This window comes from Vombatus ursinus, unplaced genomic scaffold (genome assembly GCF_900497805.2).
Source record: "Vombatus ursinus unplaced genomic scaffold, bare-nosed wombat genome assembly UNPS02014181.1, whole genome shotgun sequence".
Classification (NCBI taxonomy): domain Eukaryota; kingdom Metazoa; phylum Chordata; class Mammalia; order Diprotodontia; family Vombatidae; genus Vombatus; species Vombatus ursinus.
Window position 1 is genome coordinate 407,905 of NW_020953959.1, and position 17,502 is coordinate 425,406.

At 46.4% G+C, this 17,502-nt stretch overlaps 1 protein-coding gene across 4 annotated transcripts; it reads right to left on the reverse strand.

Moving 5' to 3' along the window:
* Window positions 1-518: 518 nt before the first annotated feature.
* On the reverse strand, window positions 519-11,869 carry SFTPB (surfactant protein B). 4 transcript variants are annotated; one of them, XM_027860474.1, is made up of 12 exons: window positions 11,645-11,869; window positions 10,068-10,201; window positions 8,916-8,987; window positions 8,354-8,479; window positions 7,319-7,462; window positions 4,386-4,475; window positions 3,964-3,990; window positions 3,807-3,858; window positions 3,484-3,644; window positions 1,917-1,997; window positions 1,456-1,560; window positions 519-805 (listed from the first exon to the last, which is right to left on the reverse strand). In XM_027860474.1, the coding sequence occupies exons 1-12, from the start codon at window positions 11,712-11,714 to the stop codon at window positions 770-772; spliced, it is 1,098 nt and encodes a 365-aa protein (XP_027716275.1). In that variant the 5' UTR covers window positions 11,715-11,869; the 3' UTR covers window positions 519-769. The 4 variants fall into 4 exon arrangements, with proteins under 4 accessions (XP_027716275.1, XP_027716274.1, XP_027716273.1 ...); XM_027860473.1 differs by having other exon boundaries at window positions 3,807-3,990; window positions 10,068-10,159; window positions 11,645-11,868; XM_027860472.1 differs by having other exon boundaries at window positions 3,807-3,990; window positions 11,645-11,868.
* Window positions 11,870-17,502: the final 5,633 nt, after the last annotated feature.

The following is a 17,502-nucleotide window of genomic DNA, read 5'->3' on the forward strand; positions in this document are numbered from 1 at the left end:
GTATTTGTTCTGGGAAGTTTGGATTCAGTCAAAGGACTGCACTTGTGGACCTAGAGGGCCACGTGTGGCCTGGAGGCCGAAGGTTCCCCACCCCTGGTCCAGGCTGTCCTCTCTCCAGATGGGACTACACATTAGATGGGCTATCTCTGGGCAGCTCTCCCTCCTAATTATCTCCCTCTAATTATCGCCCTACCAATTAACAATTAAAATGGAAACTTCCAGGCAATTTGAATTTGAATCCAAAAGTTTATTTGTCCTTTGTTTTTAATATATGACAATGGAGTGAAAAGATTTGAGGGATGGTGATGGGACGCAGGTCATCTCTCTCCTCCAACAAAGGATGGTGCTGGAGGCAGCTGCTGGGTCAAAGATGCTTGGAAAGGCTGGTGGAGTGCAGAAGCAGTGGGGTGGGGACGCCTGTGCTGTGGGCACTTACAGGAGGCTGGAGGTCTTGGTTTGAGTTCAAGGTCAGAAGGGAGAACTGAAGAGGATTAGAGGCACCATCCCCCATACCCCAGGACTAGAGGTGATTATAAAAACTACATTATTACCAAAAAAAAAAAAATGCACAGGCAAAGGAGAAAGAATCCAACGTAGGATTCTAAGAAACATCCTCTAAGTACAGTGGGATCGGGCGGAGGGTGTGGGTCAGAAGAGCATGGGAGGAGACGTTCCCGGGAGCCTCCCGAGACTCTGGCTAACCCGAGCGCTGGGCTCTGGGGTGGCTCTTTCCTGGAAATTGCTGCTCTGGGTCCCTCTGCAGGACACATCAGTCCTGCCCATGTATTTTGCAATATAGCGCAGCCTAAAAGCATGGAAAGACACCATCAGCCTTCTGCTTGGGGCAACCTCTGTTTAACAGCCACCAACCCAGAGAAGAGTTGAGGGCAGCAGGCAGAGGGCAAGTACATGGTCACATGGCACATACCATTTATAGTAAAAATAATGGGTGGCATGGTGGTAGGCTTTTTTTTTTTTTTATTAAATCTCAAGCCTCAGTTGAAGAGAGAGAACAGGCAGGAAACATGAACTTGTTAGTGCTTGAAGAGCCCGTCTAGTCTGACTTCATCATTTTATAGATGAGGAAACTGAGATATTTAGTGACTTACCCAGGGTCATGAAAATAGCAAATATCAGAGGGAGGATTTGAACTCAGGTTTTCCTGACTGGGAGCCCATCCCCTCCTCCCTTTACTCCACAGCTGTTGTACTCCTCATACCACAAGAGGCCCTCAGTAGAGATTGTCTTCCTGCGGTATGTAGGCACTTTTGCTAAGAAGCCCTGGTCAGGCTGGCTGGGCAGGGGCAGGTTCATCTGACTTTGGCCCTCTTGGGTTTCGATTGGGTCATCATGGTCCCATCCTCCTAACTGTCTTTGACTTGGATCTTCTCAGGCCTTTGCTTCCTCCCACTCCCCTCTGTCCCTGCTTCTCCATCTGGCGGCAGGGGTACTCACATGGCACTCCTTGGCAGCCTGGATGCTGGAGCACCAGAAGCTCGGGCCCTCGGCACAGGCTGGAGACAGAGGCTGACTGAGTTCCATCTCACATATTCCCAGGGCCTGTACAAGAGAATCCATCCCGGCCCGGGACAGAGCAGAACAGAGCCTTTGTTACCTGCAGTAGACCCCTCCTCCCCCATAACCCCCTTTGGGGCTTCCCTTGACTTCCCATATAACCTGATTTACCTGGGACCAGAATATGTGGGGTGGATGAGCACAGAGTTGGTGCACACGGATCTTAGTGTCACGCATGAGAAGGCGTGACCTTGGGCCTCTTTTCCTCCCCCCAGGGATGATCATGGCCCCAGGAGAGTTGGACCACAGAGGAGCAGGGCCTCACTGAGGGGAGCTGGGAAAGACCCACAGGAGCAGTTAGGCTAGAACAAGCATAGAGTGGGCAGAGGGGTCAAACGTACCTGGCAGATGACGTGGGGATTTCGGCCGTGGGGCAGCAACGACAATAGTGAGGGGTAGAATTGTTCCACCAAACCTTGGCACTGTGAGGGCAGCACACACACACACACACACACACACACACACACACACACAAAATGTAAAGACTGACCAGAGGCTGGGGAAATGAGCCTTCCTTCCTTCACCCAGCCAGGGTCCTGACTCCCACAGAATGGCTGCTCTGTCTCTCCAGCCCCACTATCCACCTTGTTATCAAGATAACAAAATACTTACTGTGTGCATTGGGCCCTACAGCGTGTTATAAGGTTACATGTTGGACCTGCGCTGTGGAGACCATAGGATTCAGAGTGGGAAGGGACCTTAGAGATCATCTGGTCTTGCCCATCCCCGTTTTATATTTTACATTTTACGCAGCTGACAAATGGCATGTCACTCTCAGCTGAGAAATTCCATGTCCCCTACTGTTTCTAGGATAACAGCTAGTGTTTCTATAATGCTTTAAGGTGTTCAAAGTGCTATGTGAATACTGTCTCATTTTATCCTCACCACAACCCTGAGAGGTGGGTGTTATTATTGTCCTCATTTTACAGATAAGGAAACTGAGGCAGATAGACAATTAGTGACTTATCCAGGGTCATATAGCTAGTAAGTATCAAATAAAACCTTACATTTTATTATAGTCTTCTATACGTCTTATCTCTCCAGGATTGTAAGGCTAAGTAGTGAGAGGTTATATCTTTTTATAAAAATCAATTTTTATTGATAATGTTTTTGTATCACCTGTATTTCCCTCTGGATCTTCCTTTCCCTCCAGCCCTCTTCAAGAGAGCCATCCCTTATAACAAAGAATTCGAAGAGCAAATTTCTTTCTTTTTCTTTTCCTTCCTTTCTTCTTTCCTTCCCTCCCCTCTCTCTCTCTCTCTCTCTTTCTCTCTCTCTCTCTCTTTCTTCCTTCCTTCCTTCTCAGGGTTAAGTGACTTGTTTAGGGTCACACACAGCCAGTAAGTGTCTGAGGTCATATTTGAACTCAGGTCGTCTTGACTCCAGGGCCGGTGCTCTATCCACTGCGCCACCTAGCGGCCCTGAAAAGGCAATTTCTTAAGAATTTTTATACGGTCCTCTCCTGCTGAACCCAAGACTGTTTCTCTCCCAGCTAGCTGAAATGTGCTAATGTAGGTGCTTCAGATCCTGCCTTCAGGGAGCTCACATTCCAGTTGTGGAGACAAGATCACCACGCCCGTAGCAGAGAACCATGGGACACAGGATGGTGGAGGCATATCCTGTGCTAGTGATTCTGGGATAGGTTCAAATCTACCTTTAACGCTTTCTATTTGAAGGACTTTGGAACCAAATCACTTCACCTCCTGGGGCCTCAGTTTTCTCATCTGTCAAATGGGGTTAATAATAGCACCTACCTGTGTGGTGAGGACCAAATGAGGTAACATCTGTGTCAAGTGTTTTGTAAATATGAAAGCAATAGATATGTCAGGACTCGCTACTATTATTCCTGGGACAGGAGATGTGAACAGATCCTGAAGGTCTTGGATGGAGGGAGCCCAGCCCCCTCACCTCCTGCCAGTCCAGCTGGGGGTTGTTGCAGATGCTGACCAGTGTCTTCTCTATGTCTCTCTCAGTGCTGTTCGCTGGCAGTTGTGATGATGCCCAGCTGGTCACTGAGACGCAGAGGTGGCAGTCTGGGTCTGAGGGTGTCCACTGGTTTGGGAGAAGTCCTGAAATGACATGATCTGCAGAGATGAGGTGGATGGGAGGAGAGAGGCCAAACCAGAGGGGAGACACGCAGGATAGGGTGCAGGGGCTGGGAAGAGGGACAAATGGACATGGGAAGTGGAGAAAGGAGATGCACAAAGAGCAACTTGCCAGCTGTGGCTCACCTAGGTTGGAGCCCTCTTCAGTGGAGCATCGAAGGATGAGGCCGCAGACCAGCTGGGGTAAAACACGGCTCATCAGTGCATCCACCAGGATGACGGTGTAGCGCTCAGCCAGGCACTGGCAGATGCCACCCGCCACCAGGGGCACGATGTGGCATACCTGAGCAACAGCCACTGCCAGCACAGACTGATGGAGAAGAATGAAGGGTGGAGGTGAGGCTCTATAACTGAGTGTATTGGGAATTATCCTATGGGACACCATCAGGAACGGGCCTGAACCTGGTCCTTTCTGGCGGGCCATGTGTATTCTGGTCCCTTGCTAAGGAAGTATGCGACCAAATATGTCCATCAGCACCGGAAGGGGTCAGACAAAGGCCCATCCCCACCCAGACTCCACTTGCAGGTGAACTGAGCCTCCTCGTGGGGATGGAGATAGGGCCAGAAACCAAGATACCTATGATCTGGCATCTGCAGGCCTGGAGTAGGCCAGCTGGGGAACCAGGGAAGGCCTGGAAGAGGCAAGATGCAACGTCTTCTAGACTGGGAAAGGTAGTCTGAAGAGGGGCAGCCTCACGGCCTCACCTTGGGGATCACAGATTGAACTTTGTTAAGTAAGGTTCGGCAGATCCAACAGAAAGGAAGCGGGATGGGGAACTTCTGTTCCATGAGGGTCTAGAGGAAGAAAGCCACACAGAGAAGGGCATGATCAGTGAAGAGACCTGGCTTCTGGCCCCTGCCTTCCCAACATCACACCTTCTCTTCCAGCAACCAGGAACTCTCTGGCCCTCACTCTTCCCTCTTCCTACCCTCTCTTCTCCCTATTTCTCCAGAATTTGTATTCTCCATCTCCCTTAATTATACCAGTTGGACCTAAACCTGTGTCTTCTGTCTTTTTCTAACTCCAGAAGGAGACAGTATTAATCCTAGCCTTAGGATTTAGCTGTATTCAAGTATCTGAAGGGCTGTGAAATAGATCAAGCGATAAGTATTTATTAAGCACCTACTATGTGCCAGTCACTGTGCTAAGTGTTGAAAGAGGGTCCAGGCTTGCTCTGCTTGGGCCCTGGAGAAGAGAACCAGCGATACCGGGAGAAGGTTGCAAAGACGAAGGGTTAGGTTTCTTGTCGAGGACTACCTCCCTGCCTGTGAGAGTCATCCAGAAAGGGAGTGGGCCGCCTTAGGAGGGAGCGAGTGCCCTGTCACCAGAGGTCTTCAAGCAGAGGGTGAGTACCACTTGTCTAGATAATGATCTAGAGATCCTTTTTTCTTCTTTTCTTTTCTTCTTTTTTAGGCAATTGGGGTTAAGTGACTTGCCCAGGGTCACACAGCTAGTAAATGTCAAGTGTTTGGTCTGAGGCCGGATTTGAACTCGGGTCCTCATGACTTCAGGGCCGGTGCTCCATCCACTGTGCCACCTAGCTGCCCCTTAGAGATCCTGTTTTTCAGTTATGAGTTAGACTGGATGACTTTTGAGGTCCCTCCCGGTTCTGAGACTGTGGAATCCTTTCCTTCCTCTCCACCAGCTCACCGACTTCTCTGAGTCTCCCAGCCAACTCTGGAGCCGCCTCTTGTTCCTTCTCTGACGCTCCACCAAGTGTTTCCACGACCTGGGACCGTGTGGCTCACACTCCCTCCCTGGCAGCCTGGCAGAGGACTGGAGTAGGGCCAGAACCTTGGACAGAGCTCTGGCTAACTCCTGTAGCTGAGGGGCCTCTGTGTTGTTCAGAAACAGTTCAATCAACAAGCATTTATTAAATGCCTACTGTGTACAAAGCACAATGCTCTGTTTGACATCTAAAGCCCTCCACAACCTGGCTCCAAGTGCTTCTCCAATCTTCTTATACATTCTTCTTCTTCCTGAACCCTTTGGTCCAGCCAGTCTCTGGTTCTTGCTGTTCTTATACACAACACTGTTTCTTATCTCCATGCATTTGCACAGGCTGTGTTCCATGCCTGGAATGCCCTCCCTCCTGACCTTTTCCTCAGAAAAGCATCTCTTATTCCTTTCAAAGCTCAGTGCAAGCACCACCTGGTCATGAAGCTTTCCCTGGAGCCCCCAGTTTCTAGGGTCTTTTCCTCCTGCAAATTGCCTTGTATTTATTTTGGACGTGCAGATTTCTGAATGTATTGTCTCCTTGGATGGAGTGTCAGCTCCCTGAGGGCAAAAACTGCTTTATTTCTTGTATTTTCATCACCTGCACCTACTACAATGCCTGGCACTTAGTAACTGTTTGATAAATGCTTGATTGATTTTTGAACATTAAACGCTGGTGATAAAAAGACAAAATGAAAATTCATCCCTGCCCTCAAGACGTTTAAACTCTACTGTTAGCACTGTTGGAGGACAGGGAGAGCCTGGGATACCCAAAGCCTTTATATAGTCAAGAGTTTCTCTCTCTCTCTCTCTCTCTCCCCCCACTCTCCTCTCCCTCTCCTTCTCCCTCTCTCTCTCCTTTCTCTCCCCCCCCATTCTGTTTAACAGAATTGGTTCACAAGGTATCAGTCAGATAACCAACTTGGGTTCCATCTCTATTCCCAATGTATATATGGATGGATATTGTCCCACAGAGTAGATGATTTCTTCTGGCCTTTCCTCACCTAAACCAGTGTCTTACTCTTTTCCATCAGGAAACTTCTCCTTTGGTCTAACCTAAATCCCTTTTGCTGATCTCCTTGACCAAATGAGCTAATAACATCACAGAATCTGTCCTCTCCATGTTTATATGAGTCATTTCTTTAGGCTATTATTAAGCAGAAAAATGGCCTTGCACTGATGGATCACTGGGCAATAAGATCTTTCCAGCATATCATGTGGAGAGGCTTTTTAAGGGTGAGCACATACATAAGTGTGGAATAACTGTGGCCATATGGGAGTCCCATGCATGACTGGAGTTTAGACATGGCGCTGGGAATGTGCTAGGCTCACTTTTCTTCTGGGCCACATCCTATCAATGAACCTGATTCTAAGGGAGTGGATGCCATGTAGTGAACACTGGACTGAGGACTCAGCCACCGGTGATTGTGCCACTGCCTAGCTGTGTGATCTCGGACGATTCACTGTACCTCTTTTTGCCTCAGTTTCCTTCTCTGCCAAATGAGGAGACTGGACTTTAAAATAATGTTAGCTGATATTTATAAAGTGCCTTAAGGCCTCCAAAGTGCTGGCCTCACAATACCCTCCTAGCCCAGGCAGGTAGTTTTCCAGGTAAGCTGAGACTCTGCGAGGTTGTTACACAGAAAATAGGCATCAAAATGAAGCCTGTATTTTGGGGTATCTGGTTTCTAGTGCCATGTTGAGATCTAAGGATCTCAGCTTTTAGGATGCCATGATTCGTTCAAGGAACACTTGATTAGAAAATCATCCAGCTTCTGGCCTGGGTGACCTGGCCCCCTCTACCATCCCCAGAAAGGTGCTCCTCTCTCCCCTCTCCACCAGGCTCCTGCTTTGTTCTCTGAGGGAAGAGTGCTCAGATGAGGCCAGTAGCCAACAGGGTCATTAAGGGGAGGCAGCTCACCTGGGTGTGAGCCCCGGGTCTCCCTGGGAAGTTCTCCAGAAATGCTGGGACCAGCTTCTCTGAGAGATCCTGAGATCCTGGCTCCCATGCTGAGAGTGGGACCTTGTCTTCACACAGACCTAGACTCCTACATATCCTCTTTGGCTGTTGAGAAACAACACAAGGCATCAGGAGAGGAGATGGCAACCAGGGAAGAGGGGAAATCCCGGGTCTCAACTCAGTCCTGGATGAAGAGGAATCAGAAGTTTTATGAATGGAAGTATCTATAGGACCATGTAGAGTGATGGGCACTCATTGAGGGCAGAGAAAATGTATGGGTTTGGGGGGAGTCATTGAGGCTATGGTGATGAGCCCATGCATATAAGTCTGAGCTTGTGTATTTGGAAAGGGTGTACTGTGTGTGGGAGCTAAGAGGTGTGTGTATGGGTAACTGTATGTGTGTGGGTACTCTGTATGTGTACAAAGGGTAAGTGCTCTGTGTGTGACAATAGAATGAATATTCTATGTGTACAACGTGTAAACATGCAATAGTTACATATGTATATAAGCAATAAACATAATATATACATGTAAATACATATTCAGGTATACATAGCATGTAAAAGAAATATGTAATATCTGTAAAATATGTAATATTCTATATGTGGAATGGGTACCCTATATTTGTTGGGTGAATGTTCTATGCATGCATGGGATAGGTATCTGTGTATATATGTAGGGTGAATGCTTTCTGTTTATGTATGTGAATCCCAGTGTGTGTGTGTACAATGAGTGTGGTATGTGCATGATTTAGGGAGAGCACTGAGTATTGAAATAAATGATTATTTCTCTCTTATATTAATAATCAGTTATTTAATTAGGACCTTTACATTGTTCAGGACATTGAACTGAAGGACATTGTTGATAGATAAGATTTCTTTTTGATCCTGGGTGGGAAATCCCACCCAACTAAAGAACATTACACAGAACTTAATCTAAGGTGAAGTCCTATATGTGTGTGTGTGGCGGGGGGGTTGGGAGTGAAGGGTAACTTACAATCTGTCCCTGGAAGTGCGTGATGAGGAGAGACAAGTACTCATCCACTATGTGCTGGCAATTTGGGATCATAAGCCTCACTGGAAATTTGGAGCATTCTTCCTCCAGGAAGTGCTGAATGGTTTTCTAGAGAGAAAATGCAGGATTATGAGAGAGTCTGGGAAGCAGGGGCCAAGGAAGACTCAGGGGAGAAAGGTCCAAAGGAGACTCCCATAGGGAGACTAGAGGAAGGAGGTGACATGGGAGAATCCAGTTGGATAGCCGGGGGTGGAGAGCTGGAGGGAGAAACATCAGACCATGGTATGGGGTGGGACAAATCAAAGATGGACACCCCTCAGGGACGGAACCCAGTGAACTAATTCAGGGCTCTTTGTGGTCTTGTGATGCACCTGGTGACGCTGTAGTTTCTTTGTCTGGAGCTTCTGTTCAGAGTCCTTGTACCCCTCTCTGTGCTGCCCGAATCCTGTCCTGCTCCCTCTCTGTGCCATTCCTGTTGACTTCCAGGCACCATTACCCCCTTTCCCTCCCCCCCACCACCCCAGGATAGGAGGGATTTCAGTACCTTGAAAAGTGTCTCTTTAGCCATCTTGGTGAGAATGGTCACAATGCCCTCGCACTCCTGGCATAGATCATCCTGAGAAAGAGGAATGGAGTGGGGTCAGGGAAAGAAGAATTCCTCTTAGGGTCAAAGACTCTCAATGATGATGGAGGCAAAACCTTTTTCATGGAGCACAAGACCCTCCATCTCTCAGCTTTGGCCATTTTCTCTGGCTCTCCCCCATGTCTGGAATACTCTCTCTCCTCCACTCTGCCTACTGACCTCACTACCTTCGTTTAAGTCCCAACTAAAATCTCTTCCTTTACTCAAAGCCTTCCCCATCCTCTCTCAATTCTAGTCCCTTGCCTGTGTTAATTATTTTCTGTTTATCCTATATATAGCTTGCTCTGTATATAATTGTTTGTATGTTGTTTCCTCTATTAGATTATAAGCTCCTTGAGGGCAGAAACTGTCTTTTGCCCCTTTTTGTATCCTCATTGCTTAGCACAGTGCCTGGCACACAGTTGGCACTTAATTTATGTTTATTGATTGATTAGAGAGGTTAAAGTGGTAAACTCCTTTAAGGATAGGGATAGTTTCATTTTTATCTTTTTATTCCATGGGCTTATCACGATGCCTGGTCTATAGTAGGTGCTTAACACGTATTTTTTTCTTCTTCCCCCCAGGTAGTTGGGGTTAAGTGACTTGCTCAGAGTCACACAGCTAGTAAGTATCAAGTGTCTGAGGCCAGATTTGAACTCAGGGCTTCCTGACTCCAGAGCCGGTGCTCTATCCACTGTACCACCTTAACACGTTTGTTGAATTAAACTGAACTGACAGCTAGGTTCCCATCAATCAAGGAATCAACAGATCTTTATTAAGAACTTACTGTGTGCCAATCACATCGATAAGCTCTGGGGATACAAAAATGTAAGAACACATTTCCTGCCCTCAAGAAGCTTACATTCTAATAAGGGAGATGGCATGTACATATATAGGTATGTTTGGGATACATATAAATAGATAACCTTAGGGACTTGCAGCTGTGGGACTGTCCCCTCCTTTCCTTCTTCTTATTCTTTGGAGACTCTACTCTCTCTGTTACATCTCTGGGACCCAGTTTCTCACACACACCCCTTGGGAATCCTTTCCCATGCCCAGTGAACTGGTACTCACTGCGTTAGCTTGTCCCCAGACCTTCCGGAGGCAGTGACCCAAGGCTCCACAGCGAATAGCTGTCTCTATGTCCTGACACTGGAACTCAGCATCTTGGGCACAAGGTGGTAATGTGGGGATTCGAGCGGCCGCAGCTGAGGACCCAAACCAATTTCCTCACTTGGAGAGCACAGCTGCCTGGCTCGCCATTGCCAGCCTCCACAGAACCACAGAATTAGAGTGGGAAGGAGTCTTCCCCGAACTTAGTCTGACCCATACTAGTCTAGTTGAATCTGTATCTGGAAAAGAGCCCCCTCCCCCCACCCAGCACAACATCCCTGACAAGTGATCATCCAACTTGTTGGATGACAGTCAGTGACAGGGAGCTCATTACCTCTCACTTTCTCTAGACCATACTAATTGCTAGAAACTTTTTTCCTGATGTCAAACCTAAACTCACTCCTTTTCAGCTTCCATCCATTGTTCCTGGTTCTTCCCTCTGGGACCATGCAGAACTAGTGGAGTCTTTCTCCCACAATACAGCCCTTCATCTTCTTGAAGATGGTGATCACGGACCACAGACTCCTTGACTGATGCCCGCATGGCCCTTCTACAGCCTGGGTGCCTCCCTTGGACATTATCCAGCTTATTTTTGTCCCTCCTAGGCAAGCCTGTTTCCTCTTCCAGATGCCAGCCCTTCACATACTTTGAAGACAGTTATTGGGCGTCTCTGAGCCTTCTTTTTTAAGCTAAATACCCCCAGTTCCTTCATCCAGTTTTCATAAGATGATCTACCCCCTCTCTACCCCTCAATCCAATAGGGAACCTTCACTCTCCTTGTTGACCTCTTTTTCACTCTTCAATTTATCTGTGTCTTTCCTAGACTATGTCGCCCAGCACTGAACTTGATACTCCAGGTATGTTCTTACTTGGAAACGAGATGGAGGGAGATGAGAGCAAGTGGAGAGGATTGCAGGATGATAATCACCTCCTTATTCCTGGGAGCTTTCCATCTCTTAATTTAGACCCAAATCATGTGATTTTTTTTGGCCACCGTATTACCCTGTTGGCTTATCTTGAGCTTGTGGTCTACCAAATCCCCACTCCAGATCTTTTTCAGATGAAATGCTCTCTAACCATGCTTTACTAATTTTTTACTTGTGAATTTTTTTTTTTTAGAATCAAAGAACCTTCCTGAATATTTATACAGGCATAATCTCTCCCTTATTCCCACCCCCACTTCTCATTCCCTATGAATCTCCCTGGAGGGTTTTCAGAGGGATGATTTCTCCCAATCTCTTCCAATTTTTACTCTCCATTGACTGGGCTTAGACTTTCACCCTGGCCCCTACTCTGTAAGAGCAGGAGGTAGAAGAAGGATAATAGATAATAAGTTGGAAGGGGCCTCAGAGGCATCTAGTTTACTCCATTTTGAGGCCCAGGGTTTTGTCTCAACCAAGGTCACCCAGGTGGTAAGCATCAGAAGTGGGGAATCCCTGGAACCCAGGCCCTTTGACTCCAGAGCCATTGATCTTTCTACTACACTGGAGCTGAGAGCCCAAACTGTTTCTCTCTTGGGGTTGAGGGGATTGGCTCACCAGGACTGAGGCTGGAGAGAGGCAGCAGCAGCAGCAGCAGCAGCAGCGGCAGGGTTCCAGCTATAGCCATGGTAGATGTCCCAGCAAGGTTTGTCACTCAGGAGTCCTGGCTACAGCATTTATAGTTGGGGGCGTGGGCATCATGGTGGAGCGGAGGCAAAGGTGGCAGGTTAGAGTGAGCCCTGGGGAGGCGGGCTGAAGCTACAGTCAGGTTGCTGAGCTGAGGAAAAGGCACTTGGAGGTCCAGGGCAGTGGAGAGGAGGAGGAGGAAAGGAGGAAAAGAGGAAGAGGAGGAGGGAGAGAGAGGAGGAGGAGAGAGGAGGAGGAGGAGAGAGGAGGAGGAGGAAACAAGATGGAAGGAGATGAGATCAAGATCCCAGATATTTGTCTTCCCCTTAGAAAGCTCTCAAGGTCTTTGATATTTACCAATTTCCTATAGAAACTGACTCCTTCAGTCCCCACACCTCTACCCTCTTCTCAGATTTCCCACCCTTCCCACCCTTCCCACTTATTACCACTTGACTTCTTCCCCCATCTCTAGTTATTCATTTTGGGGCCACTAGGTGGTGCTGCAGTGGATAGCACAAAGGACCTGGAACCAAGAAGACTCATCTTCCTGAGTTCAAATCTGGCCTCAGAAACTAGTTGTGTGACCCTGGGCAAGTCACTTAACCCTGTTTGCCTTAGTTTCTTCATCTGTAAAATGAGCTGGAGAAGGAAATGACAAACCCCTCCAGTATCTTTGCCAATAAAACTCCACATGGGGTCACAAAGAGTCAGACACAACTGAAAAATGACTGAACAGCAGTGGCTTCCTCAACTCTATTTGTTTCCTAACCCCATGGTTCAGCTCCTGTCCTCACTCTCAGGGGAAGCTGAGTACCGAGGGTGGGAGAGGATCATAGATTCAAAGCCAAAAGGCACGCTAGAGGTCACTGAGTCCAACCCCCTCATTTTGCAGATGAGAAAACTGAAGCCTAGAGAGCTTACATAAGAAGTGGCCATCATTAAAGGGGAGTGGGTGACACTGGGCTTGGAGCCTCCAATTGTGGGGAGCTGGCCCTGTGAAGCCCCTCTCTGGGGGGAAGGAGCTACATTCTGGGGGAGAGGAGTCCTTTCCCACAAGGGAGAGGGTGTCTGTAAAGCACCTTGCAAACCTTCAAGAATTATCCATATGAACCATTAGAGCAGAAAGCACATTGGGTTTGGAGTCAGAGGCCCCGAGTTGAAATCTTGGCTGTGTGATCTTGGCCAAGTCACTTAATCTCTGAGCCTCATTTTCTGTAGATGCAAACTGAGGGAATTGGGCTGGATAACCTTCAAAGCTCCCTTTCTGAGCTAATTTCTGTGTTCCTTTGATGGTCCTTTTTCTTCACTTCCATCCCTCTCAGCACACCGTCACCTGTTTGCCCCTCCTCTTAGGAAGTCTCTTTGAAAGCCCTCACCTGGCCCTCCAGCCTAGAACATGGACCTGGTGGGCAAACACTTTACTGCCTGACTCCACAAGGGTAAGCATCTAGAGAGGTGCACAGGGAACAGTCAGCGTCTACATGGTGCCAGGGTTATGGGGGAGACAATCTTCTCCCCTGGGGGCCACGGGCACTGTGACTGCCACATGACTCAGAAATGATTCATTGTTATTCTCAATCTTGGGAGTGATTCTTGACTCCTCCCTTCCTCCTCTCCACCCCCAAATCCAATCAGTTGCCAAATCTTGTTGACTGCCCCCCAACATCTCTCAAATCTGTCCACTCCTCCTCTTCATTCATACAACCACAAAAGGTCCTTATGATCTTTCATCAGAATTGTCGTACTAATTGGGCTCCCTATTTCCCTATTTCTCTTACCTCCATGCCCCCCAACAGCTGCCAAAATAATCTTAAAGGTCTGACCACCTCCCCAGCTCAAAAACATCCTATAGCTCTCCACTGTCTTTAGGACAAAATGCAAACTGCTCAGGCAGATATTTAAGGCCCTCCTTAAACTGTCTTTTAACTACCTTTTCAGACTTATTTCACATTATTCCCTTTCCTGCTGAACTGTAACTGGGAATCTTTTCACCATGAAGCAAAACCAGCCCAATTGTGATTGTGATGGGATGGGTGTGCTGAGGACAGTCTGGCAGCAGGGAGGCAAGGGCAGTGGTGAAGGAAGGGACAGTTAAACCTTGAATACAGTCATTCTGGGAAAGGAGGCAGTTCATTCTCCAGGGTCCAACTCATGTCCCCACGGGAGGCAGGGTAAAGGAGCATCCAGGAGTGGGATACCATAGTGGGAATGATTTCTTAGAGTTGGGTGGGAGAGCACAATGATACCCCTTTTAGGCATGAGCATGCATATGGCAGTCTCCTGACCACTTTGGGGAGGAAACTCATGGCCCTGGGATCACGTCTAGGTTGGCCTGTTGTGATTACACCTCTGTTATCCAGAACCTAGCCACACTGGATTGCTAACTGATCCTTGAACTTATCATGCCATCTCTTCTCTCTATGCATTTGCTTCTCCCCACCCCTTATATCTGGAATATGTTCTCTTCTCTGCTTCTTCAATTCATCATCCTTCAGCTTCCACTGTTCCAATAAAACTTTCTCTGATCCTTGGAATTATGTTTTCTTCTCCCTCAAATTATCTTGCATTTATGTGGTAGGGTTTTGGGGTTAAGCCTTATATGTAGTCTAGGTGAATGATCACTTTTCTTTCTATCTGGTACTAACTTATTTTCTTTTTTCATTCTTATCCTGGGTTCTAAGTAAATCAAAAACTATTGTTCTGATTTTCCATGCCAAGTGCTAAAACTGCAACATCACTCTCATTAATTAATCAATTAAATATCTGTCCCTACCCCAATTTATTTAATAAACTAGAGAAACCTCTTTTCTCATAAATACTTGCTCATTTTTTCTATATATCAAATTTCCTAGTTTCCTAGGCTTAAGTAAACAAAAAGGTTACAGATTACATGCGCTATTTATTAATAATATAACAAACAATGAAATAAAACTTGAATAATTATTTACAATGTATCAGTTGTGAGAATGATTTAAGTAAAAAGTCACTTCTAATTATCACTGCAACTGCTGACCTCCTCAATTCTGGAACCACAGTCCCACCATTCAGTCTTCTCAGAATACCAATTAAAGTCTGTTCTCAAAGAATTTTCTTCATGTTTCTTCACCAGATAAGGGTTAAACTTAATAGTCTCAGCAAATAAGTTCTCTTAGCCCTTTTTTCTGTCTCCTATCATCATCATCATCATCATCAACATCAACAACCATTTATTAAGTGCTTACTATATGCCAGGCACTGTGCATAGTTTACTCTGGGATTCCCAGAGATTACTCTGGGAATACAAAGAAAGGCAAAAACACAGTTTACTCTCAAGGAGCTCAAATTCTAATTAGGGGCAATTTATAAATACCTATATGCATGTAAGGCATATTCAGTATAAGTGGAAGGTGTTCTCAAAGGGAAGAAACTAGTAGTATTGGGTAGGGGGACAGGAGTATGGGGAGAATGGAAAAGGCTTCCTACAGAGATGGAATTTAAGCTGAGGCTTGAAAGAAGACAGGGAATCCAGGAGGCAGAGGTGAGGAGGGAGAGCGTTCTATGTATAGGGCACAGATAGGGAAAAAAACTTGGAACTGGGATATGGAGAATCATGTGGGAGGAACAGTAAGGAGCCCAGTGTCATGCAAACCCAGGGAAGAAAGTTTCTGGAGCAAGGTCTAACCCAAAGTGTCAAAGATGGAAGAAAGGTTGAGAAGGCTGCGGATTGAGAAAAAGCCATCATCGTTGGTGACTTTGGAAAGAGCAACTTCAGTTAAGTGATGGGGCACAAGTCAGATCATAAGAGGCAGAAATATAAGTGGAAATTGAGGAAGTAGAGGCAACAAGTGTGAACAGCTTTCAAGGAGTTTGAATGTGAAAGGGAAGAGAGATATGTAGGATGATGGCTTGAGGACATGGCAGGGTTCAGTAGTGGTTTTTTAGAGATGGGGAGATCTGGGCAGCAGGGAAGGGGACAGAGATGGAGGACTATGTTCAGAGGCAGGCAACTATGCCACATTAATGGGAGAAATAAAGCTAAGGAACTGGGGGCAGAGTAGATTTTATTTTTGTCATCAGACATCTGAAGACCTCTCAGGGTCTTCAGACTCTGCTTCTTTGAAAGAATGTAAGCTTCATGAAGTCAGGGATTATTTCATTTGTTTCTTGGTGTCTCCTGGGCTTGGTATAAGGCCTGGTACATGTGATTTCATTGGTACAGTGATCTCCCAGGGAGGAAATGCCTTCAATCAATACAGTTCTGCATTCACTTAGCAGCTTAGAGCCTTAGAGTTGCCTGGGGATGCTTGCTGAAAAACTTGCTCAAGGTCACACCATCAGTACCTGTCAGAGGCAGGTTTCCTTCGCTTTAAAAATGACTTTCCTTTGGCACATGGAAGGCCCACTTCACGGAGGTGACAGGTCCAGGGATATTACATACCACATGTGTTTTCAGATATTTTCTTTTTTTTTTCTTTTTTCTTTTGTTAAGGCAATTGGGGTTAAGTGACTTGCCCAGGATCACACAGCTAGTAAGTGTCAAGTGTTTGGTCTGAGGCTGGAATTGAACTCAGGTCCTCCTGACTTCAGGGCTGGTGCTCTATCCACTTTGCCACCTAGCTGCCCCCAGATATTTTCAATATATTGATCAGTTATGCTGATTTTTTCCTTCTTTTTTTTTCTTTAACAATACTGCCTGTTGTATGGGATGGAGACAGAGAGGGCTACTGGAAGAAACTAGGAGGAGGTAAAATAAAACCCATCAATAAAAGTTTATTTAAAAATGCTCGTTGGTCATTTGATAGACACTAGAGGACATAATGAGAAACAACGAATGAAAGTTACAAAGAAGAAACTTTAACTTGGATATGGTGACAAACACGATGAAAGATGTCCCAAAGGGGCTGGGAGGTGATGGCTCCCTCTCCTTGGAGATCTTCAGAGATCGTTGTTGGTTTAGGGGGCTGATAAGGCTGATTCTGGCTCTCAAATTCAAACACGGGGATTTCAAGTGGAAGGGAAAACAATGGAAGGCTAATGGGTGACTTTTCTACTGCTCTTTAAATGGAAAGCATTTTCCCCCTCTGGATGGCTCAGATACTTTTTCTGAGAAAAGAGAGGGCCTTCAAAGATTTTTAGTAACTCTAACATTAGTTTATTCTGTGAATTTACATTGAAATCAGACTTTTTTTCCCCCAAGTTGGAAGTCATAGAAATTGATGGAGATAACTGCCTGCCCCCTTGGTCCCACCTCCAGGAACTCAGACTGTCTGGAGATAAGATGGATAAACACAAAGGCTTTTTTTATTTCCATGGGTGTTTTTCTCTCATTGACGGGAGGAGGTGCTTTAGGCCACCTCTTCTGACAATCCACCTGGAGGAAGTAAGATTTGAAGTGAGTCTTGACCCAGGAGAGGGAAGGTTGATGGCTTGAAAATGAGAGGCTGTTTTTGGAATGTTAAGTGTGGAGGGAAAAGGAGTCTAGAGATTGTTACCTTGGAGATGGGTGTAGTCAAAGGAACACTGCCCTTGAAGTCAGGAAACCTGGATTCCAATATGAGCTCTGTCATTTATTAGCCTTGTGACTTTGGATAAATTACTTCAATTCTCTGGGACCCAGTTTCCTCATCTATTAAATGGGGCCAACCATTTTTGTATTTCCTATGTCATAAGGTTGTTTTTGAGGAGGGTTATAGAAATGAAAACTGTTATTATTTTGGGGGAAGTTAGGATGAAAAGAATGGGAGAGGGGCCTATAGGAAGTAAAATCTGGCATGCTATGGAGTTTGAATTTGTTTAGGAAGTCAAAAGGT